Source organism: Etheostoma cragini, chromosome 8 (assembly GCF_013103735.1).
Source record: "Etheostoma cragini isolate CJK2018 chromosome 8, CSU_Ecrag_1.0, whole genome shotgun sequence".
In the NCBI taxonomy this organism is placed as follows: Eukaryota; Metazoa; Chordata; class Actinopteri; order Perciformes; family Percidae; genus Etheostoma; species Etheostoma cragini.
Genome location: NC_048414.1, coordinates 14,373,576 through 14,386,190, shown reverse-complemented (window position 1 = coordinate 14,386,190; position 12,615 = coordinate 14,373,576). Strand labels below are relative to the sequence as shown.

Genomic DNA, 12,615 nt, shown 5'->3' with positions numbered 1-12,615 from the left:
GTGTATATATATAATCTGTTGTATAGCAATTCATCAGTCCTTTACTTTTCTCTCTGTTTCTCTCTTTATTTTTCATTTTTAATGGTCGTTGGCACAGTTCTTTGTTCTCAAACACCCTGTTGTCTTCGGTTTTTTGATTCTCTGTTTTTAAACCAGTGAAAAAGACAATTCTGTGTTCTTGTTCACATCCATTTATAGAAACTTGCTATAAGTGGAAAAGTATTTGTTCAGCATGCAATTGACTAAGTGACAGAAGTTAACTGATACTACTTTCAAATCTCTGCATCAGTGGATTACAAGTTAAAACCTCTTATATGACGACGATTATTTTATTTATTTTGTTATGTGTCTTACGCTATGTAACTATGTAAGTAATGTATAGTAAAGGCATCAGAAAGATTTGAGTCTGTTAGCCATCAAAATGCCAGAAATCCTTACCACCTTCCAATTAACATTAAGTAGTTGGGTTTTCAGCCAACTTGATTTTGATTAATGCGTAGTGAATGGTTGGAAGATGGCACCATATAGTATACTCCAAGACAAAACTTTCTAAAATGATTCTGTAGAAAAATAATTGGTCATGTGTGCTTTTGAGTTTGAGCATCATTTAAGTAGAAACAAAGTCTGTTTTTCACAAACATTCTCCGAAAGGCACTTTTTGAATAAATTCCCACCACCATCAAGTGAGTGTGAAATTCATTGACCAGTTTGTTGATGATTTTGGGTAAGATAATGCTGGATAAGAACTAGTTTGTACAAAACCTAAGAATAAAGGGGGAGACAAAAGAGGAAATTCTGGTGGGATTGGATCTTGGGCCTCTAGGTTTATGCGTGTGTAAGGAGCAGCATTCTCCTTCATGTGCTTTTTTTCTATTAGCCTATCAGCATACAAACTGACGCTGTTCTTATGACGCGGCTCAGGTATTGGCAAGGATGTGACATATTAACATAAAACAGTTTTTTGTAAATGTTGTTGTAAAATTTCTGTTACCAGTAACATTAATTCAGTGTTAAGCAGGCTCATATGATTAGTCAACCATAGAACACTGTGCATCAATATGTACATAAATGTTTTTTCTAAAGAAAAATGTTGATTTCCACAGAGCCCATGGTGAGAAATGGTCGTCCTCCTTCGGCCCACAGTGTCCACTCTTTCCTCCACCAGTACACAAGCTCCTTTAAAAAGCCTCCGCTGCGACGGCCTCAGAGCGTCATCGGAGGAGGTCTGGGCTCTCTCATGGTCATGCCTCGCAATGGCAGTCGCCTCGGTGAGACATCCACACACACAAACAGGCTGTGAAGATTACATTTGATATTTGTCTTTCCTGCGCTGACTTCAAACAGAGGTTTAGTACAGGAGATTTCTTTTGTGTCAATAGGTAGAATATTGGAATGCACATGTACTGTACCTTTGGGTGTGTTAGCTGCTAGATTAAAAGTCCACATGTAGAATGTAGAACTACATGTAAAATCCTTGTACTTCACATTTCTACTGAGTCAGCTGAGCCTACATACAGATTGCTTTATTACAGTGCATGCGCTCAAACAAACCCCTGCTAGAGGCATATATCAGTAGAATCATTCCAGTGTTATGTACAGTCACACAATAAGCCATTTGTTAAAAAATAGACTAAATTTAATCACACTTCCAGAAAACCAGCAGCTTAGATTCTGAGCCTAGATACAATATTTAAATTCACAACGCTCCCTAATATAAGCATAACGCCTAAAGGAGATGCAAATGTGCTTTATATCTAGGAATCTTTCACTGGCATGTGAAAATTACAGTGTGATTTCTGGATTTGTCTTGTAAGGCCCAGTGACAATGAAATAAATTAAATCTATCAGTCAGACTTATTAAACCTAACACACTTTTTGTATCTTCTGCTCGACAAAGCCAGATACAGACGGACTTGGGAAAGTCTCCAGCAGAGTTTGCTTTTCCTGTTGAAGTCATTACCTGTCCTCCACAGACCTGATCTCTCTATCATATTCTATCAAGCTCTTTTTCTTTCTTTCTCTACTCCAGATATTGTCCACGAGAACCTGAAGATGGGCTCGGATGGGGAGAGTGACCAGGCATCGGCGACTTCCTCCGATGAGGTGCAGTCGCCGACGGGTGTTTGTCTACGGAACAGAGGGAACAGACGCATCTCGGCAGAGGTGGGGATTATTTCTTTTTAGTTTTCAAACTTTTTTTTTCTCCTTGCATAGCGTTTTTTAAATGGTGGATATGTTGTGTGGGATATGAGTAATTTTGCTGCATTCACAACCGTTGACATTTGGATATGCTACTGTTATGAATCATGCGATTTACCTTTCTTAGTGGTTGAGCCTCCACAATGTCATTGAAGCAATGCTTTAATTAATTCACTGAAAAGTAAAGGAATGTGGACGTTTTATAATGGACCTTTGGTATTTAATGGTGTGTGCATTAGAGCACCATGCTGTTACTCAGCGTAGGCTGTTTCTCATAGTGTGTCATGAACACACTGAAATCTTCAGCTGCCCACGAGATCTCAGCGTGGGACACACACACACACATATGCACACAGTGACTCCACATACTGTACGACTGAACATACTTTTAAAATCTGTTGTACACAGTCACTTTCACCACCACCCCCCTCCTTACTTTCTCACTCTCTCTTTACTCGTGCACTGATTCAGTAAAGGGCCGATTTTGACGACTCTGGTATTACATCATGTCAAAACATTATGGAAAGACTTGTGGCCGGGATGATGATGATTATTATTATTATTATTATTATTATTATTATTATTATTATGAGGATTGTTTGTTGTCTTAGAGGGCTTTCATGTTACCTTTAGCCTTTACCTTTTAAGGTAATAGCTAAAGTATGCTCAGTGGGGTTTTCTTGAATTTTGCAGATGTTTGACAATGGCTAACATCAGATTATTAAACTAAATAGAATCAGATGGAGAAAGTGACAAGTGTTTGATGCTTCTTTCATTTGTTTAGTTTTCAACATAATCAATACATTCTGACATGATGTTTGGATTGTTTTGAGGACTTTAAACAATAGCTCGGAAACTTTGTTTTTATCTCTCTCTCTCTTTACAACAAAGCCAGGTAAAAAGTCCCTTTAATCCACCTTTATGGCTACTAATGGGATTTGAGTCAGTACAACTGACTGTCCAGTTTCATAGTGAAAGTGAAAAAGAGGATGACAATGAACTTCTGACCTTCCACATTTTTATTTACATTGTCATTACATGTAATATTCTCAAAACTTACTGAAGAAACCTACTTGAGATTTGTTTGGGCAATAGAAATCTAATCATTTAATATTTTTAAAGGTTTAGTTTCCATTGTTAGGATTGCTGCCCCCCCCCCCCCCATTTAATGATGGGGGGCATCATTAAAAAGAATTTCATTCAAAGCGCCTACCTATGTGCAGTGAACTCAGAAAGAAATGCATGAAAGTTCTGCTAATTCAGCTGTGTTTACTTCCGGTGTTAAGATGGCGGTTTGAGTGCTAAGGGACAGTCTACAAACTACAGCACAGAAAAGAAATAAAACAAAAATATGTAGGCTATCAATTTAATGATTAAATAAGACCGTGTCTCCAAACATATCTCAATTATAACTTGTTTCCTGCTAGTTGTACTACAGCACTTACTTTAAAAAAAATAAGCATATGCTTATTTTTGAAAATATGTTTGTATGTCTTTTCTGTGCTGTAGTTTGTAGACGTCCCGAAGCGATCCTTGCAGTATCAACACAGGAACTAAACACATCTGAATTAGCTCAACTTTCATGCATTTATTTTACATCTAGTCAGTCAGATTCACTGTGTTCACTCAGAAGGAATCACTGCACCGGACCGGAATTCTCCTTTAAGCAAATTAAAATGTAATAAAATATGCAACATCTAACAAAAAGAGCAGACATACTTTTTTATTGTATTGTATGTGTGTTTTTGCTTTGTGGTTGATTTTAACATCTTGCCAGTGACACACATGTTGGGTGCATGCTGGGTGATTATGCGAGGAAACGTCTTGTGATTGAAGAACACACACTTCCTTCCTTCCGACAGTGTTTATTGGTTGGTTTGACCTCTGGGGATTTACGAGCAGATACCAGCAGCTACACCGACAAACTGAGCATGCAAGACTGCACATAAAGAAAAAAACTACCTTAAATGCGTAGTTAAGCAGCTTACTTCATTTGAGGCTACCCCACACACAGAGACATGACACATCACCTCTCGCTTCGTATGGACAGTGTGTGCAAGCAGTACACCCTACGCTTCCTGTGACTCTTTCACAGCGTGAAGAAATTCATTTGGACAGAAGCGTGTACACAAGCACACAGTTTCCATACTTTCCCGCTGCCCAACAAACACTCTGTGCGTTGTGTGTGTTGGTATGAGTAGCGGGATTGGCCGCGTCATCGCGCTTGTTGTTGATGAAGTGATCCAACAGCAAGATCACTGTGTGGCCTCATTCTTTGCCTTTGTGCTGATGTGACACTCAGAGGAGGGACAGTAGAACAAAAAGTAGAGAAGTGAAGAGTAAGGAAATCCCTCCGTCAGTGTTCAGGTAGAGGATTGTATGTCTCTAACTGGAGAGGAAGCAGTGCTGTTTTGGGATTACATCACAAGGATTACTGTAATACGGCCCAGATGGGCCCCTGTTGTAACAGATTAGGATGGTTTGATTTGAGGGCGGGGGTAGTCTTTAGGGGGGTTAGGGTTAGGTGATGAATGGCATCACTTGCTCTGGGGACAAAGCACCAATCCTGATTCACGGAAACTACAGACCAGCAAAGCTGGATATAAAGTCATTCAAAATACACATGCAGGACAGGACAGGTAGATTTTCACCATGAATATAGAGCTGAAACAATTAAGATGCAGCTATTTTAATAATTGATTTATCATTCAGCTTCTGCAAAATGAGAATTAACAGTTTTTTTTTATATGACAATAAAATGAATTATCTTTAGGTTTTGAACTGTTGATCTGAAAAAATAAGCAATTTGTAGACATAAAGTTGGGCTCTGGGAATTTATAATGGAAACGTTAGCCTTTTTTCTGAAAATGTATAGACATAGCAAGTCAAGTGAATAAGCGACAAAATAGTCACATGAACCCAATAATCATTGTAGCCTCATAATGATGATTAAAATTGGGGTGGGGGAATGTTTTGTCAACTATCAACAAATTGTTTTAGCTTCACAGCATTGAGATGTAAATTAGGAATATATCATTCTGGTAAGAACCACACACCGTTTTTTGTTGGTTTGTACATGGTCCTTGCCAAAACAATATTTGTATAATCATACAAAACAAAACATCTTCACTGCAGCTAAATCTGTTTGTTACACTGCATCAGAGTAACAATTCTAACAAACATGTCCACATATTAACTCATTTGTTAACGGCCCTGTGCGTGTGTCCTAATTACTGAAGTTTAAAAAAACAAAACATTACTTCCTATAAAACTGACCGCATGTCCAAATCTGTCAGCTATAGCAGGGGCAAAAAAACTGAGTCACTATTATGGTTCGAACAAAAGGCTGAAGGATTCACGAGTCAGTCACCTTTGGTTACCGATTTATCAGAAAACTTGTTGTTGAAAAGCGGAAAGTTCAAAGTTGCATATTGTTGTATGCTGGTGAGGAGGGAAGGGTGTTACTAAGTGTCCAATGTTACTTCAGAGGGAGTGAAAGATTTAAAGCAGCTTGAGAGAGAGAGAGAGAGGGAGGCCGGATTAACAGTAATCTAACAAATAGAGGAAATGCATGATGGGAAGAATCCAGACGTTATATTGTGAGCCTGTTTGATTTTATATAACAAGTAATTAAGATCATGCTTTAGTACTTTGTTGCTCTGGGAAAGACTTAACCTCAAACTCTTAAAGGGCTCCAGCCTTCTTTATTATGTACCCAAGTCGGCTACACAAAAGTGTATCAACGCAAATCTGCCACACGTGTATTTATACACACACAGCCCTCTCTGTTGACCAGTGAGGCGTAAATCTGACTGGTTACTACAGATTCTACTTGTTTACTTTGGGTTTCCGCCATTTTCTTGTCAATCACTGGTATTTATTCAGAGCTTACCCTGTTTGCTGAGGGTTAACTCCTGTTTTTTCATGGTTTAACATCATGTTGACACTGTTTTTCAATTAGGTTCTCTGTTGTTTTTATCCATTTGTGCGTGTGCAGGACCTGAACAAACGTCTGTCTCTGCCGGCCGACATCCGAATACCTGACGGTTACCTGGAGAAGCTGCAGCTGAGCAGCCCGTCCTTTGACCAGCCGCTGAGCCGACGCTCCCGCAGAGCATCACTGGTGAGACCAAGAGAGAAAAGAGGGAAAGATATGGAAGGAGAGAGAGAGAGAGGGAGTGGAGAGAAGGCAAAAAAGAAAAGTGTGCTGGTAAAAAAAGAGAAGGAAAACTAGAAAGTGGCAGTGAGTAGTGAAATAGATGATCAATACAAATTAAACAAAATTCAGTTTTCAAAATGTAATGAACCCTCTGTACCCTACCTGTTCAGCACCAAACAGCAGACAGGCAAAGTTAGTGAGCTTAGGGTTTTAAATGTTGGTAAATCAGCGAACCAGACTACAGGACAATGACTTGACTTCCTGTTCTCATAAATCTGGCATGTACCTGTCCCTTTCACCTCAAGCATTATCTTTGCCTCACGTCCCTACCAGTTGATGAACATTTGTCTTTTTTGGGGTTAATAAAGCATATTAGATACCTTAGATAACAGTCATGACCATCACAGACAACCATCTTTTTCCAACCAAAAACAAATACTTCCCCTGTGAAATGTGGATAACTCCAAACTGTGCTTATGAAGAGTACTTCCTGCCCACATCTGAGAGCGAGAAGTTCTGATTTGAAAATCGACAGTAGAGGAGAATGGGTTGCAGATATAGAGGAATAGAACCAGAAAGGCCGTCAGGGAAAGGCTGCGGAACATAAAGACAGCTGTGAGAGTTTTTTTTTCTTAAGGCATATAGAAACAGAAGTGAGAGTGGGCTCACACCTTGCCCCGTCTTATGTCATCCTCTCAGCCTGTGGTGTGTTAACGTCCCAGCATTCACTTTGTCAGCAGCCTCAATAATTGGCTTGTGGTTTTACTTTAAATGTGCATCTGTCAAAACCCGAATAGAGGAAATGTATGAACACTGTGCCTCCCCCCATCCAATGCATTTGCATACAGGCTTCCTTGCAGAGTTGTTTAAAAAGCACTAAATGGCTTTGTTCAATACGTGTTCCACACAGACCTCTCGGCACATCTGGCACTGGTCTTCATGGTGTAGGGTTTAACGTCTGTTAAGCTGCCTTTAGTTGTTATGCTCCTAGTTGCAAGAAACAAAAGCTTTCCTAAGGACTCCAGATTACCTTAGAATCTCACTTCTGTCAGAATCTGTTGGAATTACCCATAGCCCAAGGAGATCTATTTAGATAGCTTGATTTATTCGAGCAATGGTCTAAAACAAATATCTTCAGCTTACTAAATAGCTTTCAATCATCTAATGGTGAAGCTGGAACCAGCTAAACATTGCCATTTATGCTTAAAAAATAAGCAGAAGATAGTTGCCAAAGAACTATCTGTCGATTGACTAATTAATTACTTGACTAATGTTGGATCTCTAACGCCCATTAGAGTTTTCCATTGTGTATTAAACATGCTTTATAATTAAAGTTTGCCTTCCCTTCACTATAAACAAACACATTGTGAAAGCCAAAAGCCAACAGTCAACTGTCACATGAGATTAGCTTTGACTGTGTGACCTCCTTCCATCCCTCCTCTGTTGCTGCAAGGCCGTCATAAGGATTTGCCGTTGTGTCTGTAAGCTTGTCAGTGCTAATAAAGACTCTACTCTCATTAATGCTGTTTGTCCCTTTCTCTCCTCCAGTCAGAAATTGGATTTGGGAAGCTGGAGACATACGTCAAACTGGACAAACTGGGAGAGGTACGTGCGTGCGTGTGTGTGTGTTCGCCGTTTACCTTGACTTCACAGGTGCTGATGTTCTCATAGAGATACAACACATACAGACACAGTTCGAGAGTTTACTTTTAACCCCTGACAGCCTGACTCCCCTCTTTCCTCATCGTCCTGTCCTCCAGGGGACGTACGCTACAGTCTTCAAGGGGAGGAGTAAGCTGACAGACAACCTGGTGGCGCTGAAGGAGATCAGACTGGAGCACGAGGAGGGGGCGCCGTGCACAGCTATCAGAGAAGGTATTAAAGGTTCAGCGTTGCACCAGGAATCTCATACATTACCCACAGTTCACTCTTTTTCCTCGCCAACAGAATTTTGATTATAAAAACAGAACCCTAGATAATGACTCATTAAGCTTTTATTGTCATTTTCTGATGGTATTCTTTAATATGTATTACTTTTTGTGGAGGCTGAACTTGTTTAATCCACTGTTTTTTTTCAGGATATGAGTGTAAATAGTGATAGGCTGAAGTTATGACTGCGTGCGGGCGTTGTTTTTGGTATATTATTTATCTGTGTAACAATGCTTTTTGGCAATAAATCTTATACCTTTGGAAAGCCTGTTTAGTTCCCTTTCAAATGGTGCCCGATTTGAAAGGAACATGCATTTGTGGGATGAGCAGCAGAGCTGTGGGTTGCGGCCATGAAAAGTTTGCCAAATCGTCTCTGTCAATGCCAAACAGCTTTTCAGCTTACTGTTGCTGTTGACTCTTGTTTTGAGCTTCTGGTACCCCAAGGTGCTGAAGATCAGGTGCCTGATTGGCCTGAAGTGGCCATCCCATATCTCCACAGTCTGGGATCCTCCAAGATGACAACGCTGGCCCCCACAGGGCGGGGTTTATCAGAGACTACCTCCAGAATTTGGAAGTGGAGAGGATGGAATGATCTGCCAGCAGTCCTGACCTCAACCTCGTTGAAAACTTGTGGGATCATCTTGGGCGTGCTGTTCGTGCCAGAGTGACCAACACAACCATGTTGGCTGACTTGCAACAAATGTTGTTTGAAGAATGGGATGCCATCCCACAGCAGTGTGTGACCAGCATAAGGAGGAGGTGCCAGGCTGTGTAGAGTTCTTCCACACGCTGCTGAAGCTCCTGTTTGTGTAATGAATAAACTGTTAAATTGCCAAATGTCTTGTTTCTTCAAACGTCAATCATCCAATCCACCAAAAAACAAGTCAATGGCAGAATAATCTGTTTGGCATTGGTAGAGAAGATTTGGCAAGTTTTTCATGGGCGCAACCCACATGCTAAGCTCTGCTGCTTGTCCCACAAATGCATATTCCTTAAAAATGGGCACCATTTGTAAAACAGGCTTTCCAACGGTAGAAGATCCATTTCCAGAAAAGCATTGTTTCCACAGAGAAATAATCTACCAACACACAAATGTATTATTTTGTGCTAAAATATATATATACACACACACTGTATATTATAAAGAAAAGTGTGTCACAACACTAAACTGCATAAAAAGTAATTGCAGGAACCTGCAGCAGGTCGAAGGTTGAACTACAATTTAAGGTTAAACTGTAGACAGTTTAAGGTTAAACTGTTATCTCAGTTACATGGAAGTGTTTATGAGTTTGTGACAAGGTATCTTTGTTTTCACACAAATGCACACTGACACATGTCCTAGTTCTGTTTGTGACAGTTAATAAAACACTTGAAGTCTGGTGCTTTTAGTGTAAATAACTTAATTGAAGTGCCTGAAACTACAGGTTGCCCTCCTCCCCTGTGAAATGCATTGTGGTTACTTGAATGAGAATTTTAGACCAATTAACGGAAAGAAGTTCTACAAGGAGAGTGATTTTTGTATCTTGGGCCTTCTGTGTCCTTGTGTTTTGTTTTTCTTTGAACACGGTATTTTATCTTTTTGTTTTGGTGACTTTGTGGATTATTTAAATCTTTGAGGTATTCTTTATGGATATAGGATGTTTGTGTATGACCTAAGGCTTTCTAAAGAAACCTCCCATGGCTTAATCAACGTAAACCCAGAGAGTTAGATATGGAGCAAAAGTAAGTGTCACTGTTCAGATTAAAGAGAATCAATGTAACCACATGCTCACTGTTACAGTTGTCCCTTCTTTTTTTTCTCGTAGTGTCGCTACTGAAGGACCTGAAACACGCCAACATTGTGACGCTGCACGATATCATCCACACAGACAAGTCGCTCACACTGGTCTTTGAGTACCTGGTGAGACCGATCAAACCTCAGCCAACCTTCCTGCATGACTCGCATGTTTTCTGTGCACGGAAGCTGAAATTAATAGATTTTACATCATTATTATTCATGACCCTCTGTAAAGATGAGGAAGATAATACAGGAGCATGACTGTTACTGTGCCTGTAGCATTTCTGCTCTTCTAAAGACCTCCTTCTGTCTCTTGTCTAGGACAAAGACCTCAAGCAGTACATGGACGACTGTGGGAACATCCTGAGCATGCAGAATGTCAAGGTGAGCCTCTGCAGGCTGCCTGCTGGCTAGGCCAACTTCATCAATTGCCATGACACAGTGGTGGCTGGTGTCAATACAAGTAACACTATTAGTGTGCCCCCTGGTGGTGGAGTTTAGGCAGTGGAGGGAATGTGTTGTCTTAACCTCACTTTACCACAACTATCTACTTTTTTTGTGTGAATTTTGTTGAAATTTTTTGTAATGTTGCTTTAAATTACTTAAACTGCTTTGTAAAAATCAAGTTGGGGTGTTTTAAAATGAGCATGTACATATTATGTTTTCATAAGCATCAGTTCAGAATTCTTTTTATTCTTGTGAATGATCTATATTTCAGAGGGGTTTGGATGAATTGCTTGTACTGTAGTAACATTTATTCAGCACCACTATTTGAAACTGATTTTACCAATATGATAGTTGCTCATTTAAAACATCTCTTTCTCCAGATCTTTCTGTTCCAGATCCTGCGAGGCTTGGCATACTGTCACAAACGGAAAGTTCTCCACAGAGACCTAAAGCCCCAAAATCTGCTCATCAACGACAGAGGGGAGCTCAAACTGGCTGACTTTGGTAAAAACTAGAAAGAGTACTTGCATCAATTAATAATCCCATTACGATTCTTTTGTGTCACGAATTGTCTATTATTTGGATCAAAAGTGAAAAGCTGCATCCGTCTGTATTTTACATTTTTATATTTTGCAAATATTGTGTTATACAATTGAGCCATATTTAAAATCCAATGAATGAATATTTGGCATTTTGGAATTAAGCTTTTCAGATAAAGTTTGGACTAAATGTGCCTTTTGGATCTGTTTTTATTTCCTGCTCCACAGGCCTGGCGAGGGCTAAATCTGTGCCCACTAAAACATACTCTAACGAGGTAGTAACACTTTGGTATCGGCCTCCCGACGTGCTGCTGGGCTCCTCTGAGTACTCCACGCAGATAGACATGTGGTGAGTGGGGCTCATCAGGGATGATTGCAACTGTTGTTAAACACATATTAGACCCCTAGCAGATCTCTCCTTATGTCCATATGACTGAGCGCAGTGAAGGTTCAGAAGCAAATATAATTGTCAAGAAGAAAGAATTTCATTTTTTTGTGTCTTGCAAACTCAGTGATTTGTGGAATGAGCAGCAGCAGACAGGTGGCCGGATCTACAGTAAAGACACTTTGATGTGGAATGATTATGGAATTTAAGCATGAATGCTTTCCCTTATACTTAAAGGCTTTCTTAAATGAATTCCTGCCTCTTCCTTTGATATTTCATTAGTTGGACAGATTGAAACCGGCCAGTTTGATCGGAAAAGTTAGTGGTAGTATAAATACAGAAGTTAATTTGGATTTGTCTTTCAGCTCCAGTTTGACATGTATTTATGACCTAATCAGTTGTGTCTGTGTCTTCCTGTCAGGGGTGTGGGCTGCATATTCTACGAGATGGCTGCCGGCAGGCCCCTGTTCCCGGGCTCCACGGTGGAGGACGAGCTGCACCTCATCTTCAGGCTACTAGGTCAGTGCTGCCCCCTGCAGACCGGGGAGCACTCAAACTTTTAATATGAGCCTTTAATCGCATTAACTCTGGCATGTAGCCCCTCTGGCAGCGTGAAAAGCCCCTCCAGCTGCCACGGTAACGCCTGACTAACATGGCCGATTAAATGTCCCTCCACAGGCACTCCCACAGAAGACAGCTGGCCTGGAATATCCTCTATGGACGAGTTCAAGTCCTACAAGTTCCCCAAGTACAAGGTCCAGCCGCTCATTAACCACGCACCCAGGTAAGACCCGGAAACTTATATCCTCAACATTTTTTCTTCTACTTAACATGGTATGTCTTTTTATTACATGAGCTATATTGTGCTACAGCTTATCAAATTAGGGTATTTCAGATATATACATGGACATTTTCCACCTTTACAGTTTGTTAACACTCACTTCTCTTGTTAGCCCTCTAATCACTGGAGATGGAAATGAGCAGATGTTTCTAATCGTACCCAGGTATTAGAGAAGTTACTGTTTGTAGAGCGTTTTAGAGCGTTCAACATTAGTAGTATTGGTTTGTTTAGTTAGGAGTGTGTGCTCTTTGCCACTTCCTGTAAGGAAATCCTGTGGAATAGTTTACTGTGTTTCCTTCCTTACACTCGCAAGCATCTGTGAGTCAGCCCACCTCTACT

At 40.3% G+C, this 12,615-nt stretch overlaps 1 protein-coding gene across 3 annotated transcripts in view; it reads left to right on the top strand.

Moving 5' to 3' along the window:
* LOC117949429 (cyclin-dependent kinase 17-like) overlaps positions 1–12,615 on the top strand; it is a 30,692-nt gene that overhangs the window by 15,192 nt on the left and 2,885 nt on the right. For 2 of the 3 annotated variants that reach the window (XM_034879716.1, XM_034879717.1), the window contains exons 3-14: positions 1,104–1,268; positions 2,030–2,163; positions 6,197–6,322; positions 7,907–7,963; positions 8,119–8,233; positions 10,093–10,187; positions 10,386–10,448; positions 10,892–11,015; positions 11,279–11,399; positions 11,857–11,954; positions 12,114–12,219; positions 12,389–12,439. In XM_034879716.1, the coding sequence (XP_034735607.1) occupies positions 1,104–1,268; positions 2,030–2,163; positions 6,197–6,322; positions 7,907–7,963; positions 8,119–8,233; positions 10,093–10,187; positions 10,386–10,448; positions 10,892–11,015; positions 11,279–11,399; positions 11,857–11,954; positions 12,114–12,219; positions 12,389–12,439 (1,255 nt within the window). The remainder of the gene's footprint in view (positions 1–1,103; positions 1,269–2,029; positions 2,164–6,196; positions 6,323–7,906; positions 7,964–8,118; positions 8,234–10,092; positions 10,188–10,385; positions 10,449–10,891; positions 11,016–11,278; positions 11,400–11,856; positions 11,955–12,113; positions 12,220–12,388; positions 12,440–12,615) is intronic. The other variant, XM_034879718.1, reaches the window with a different exon arrangement.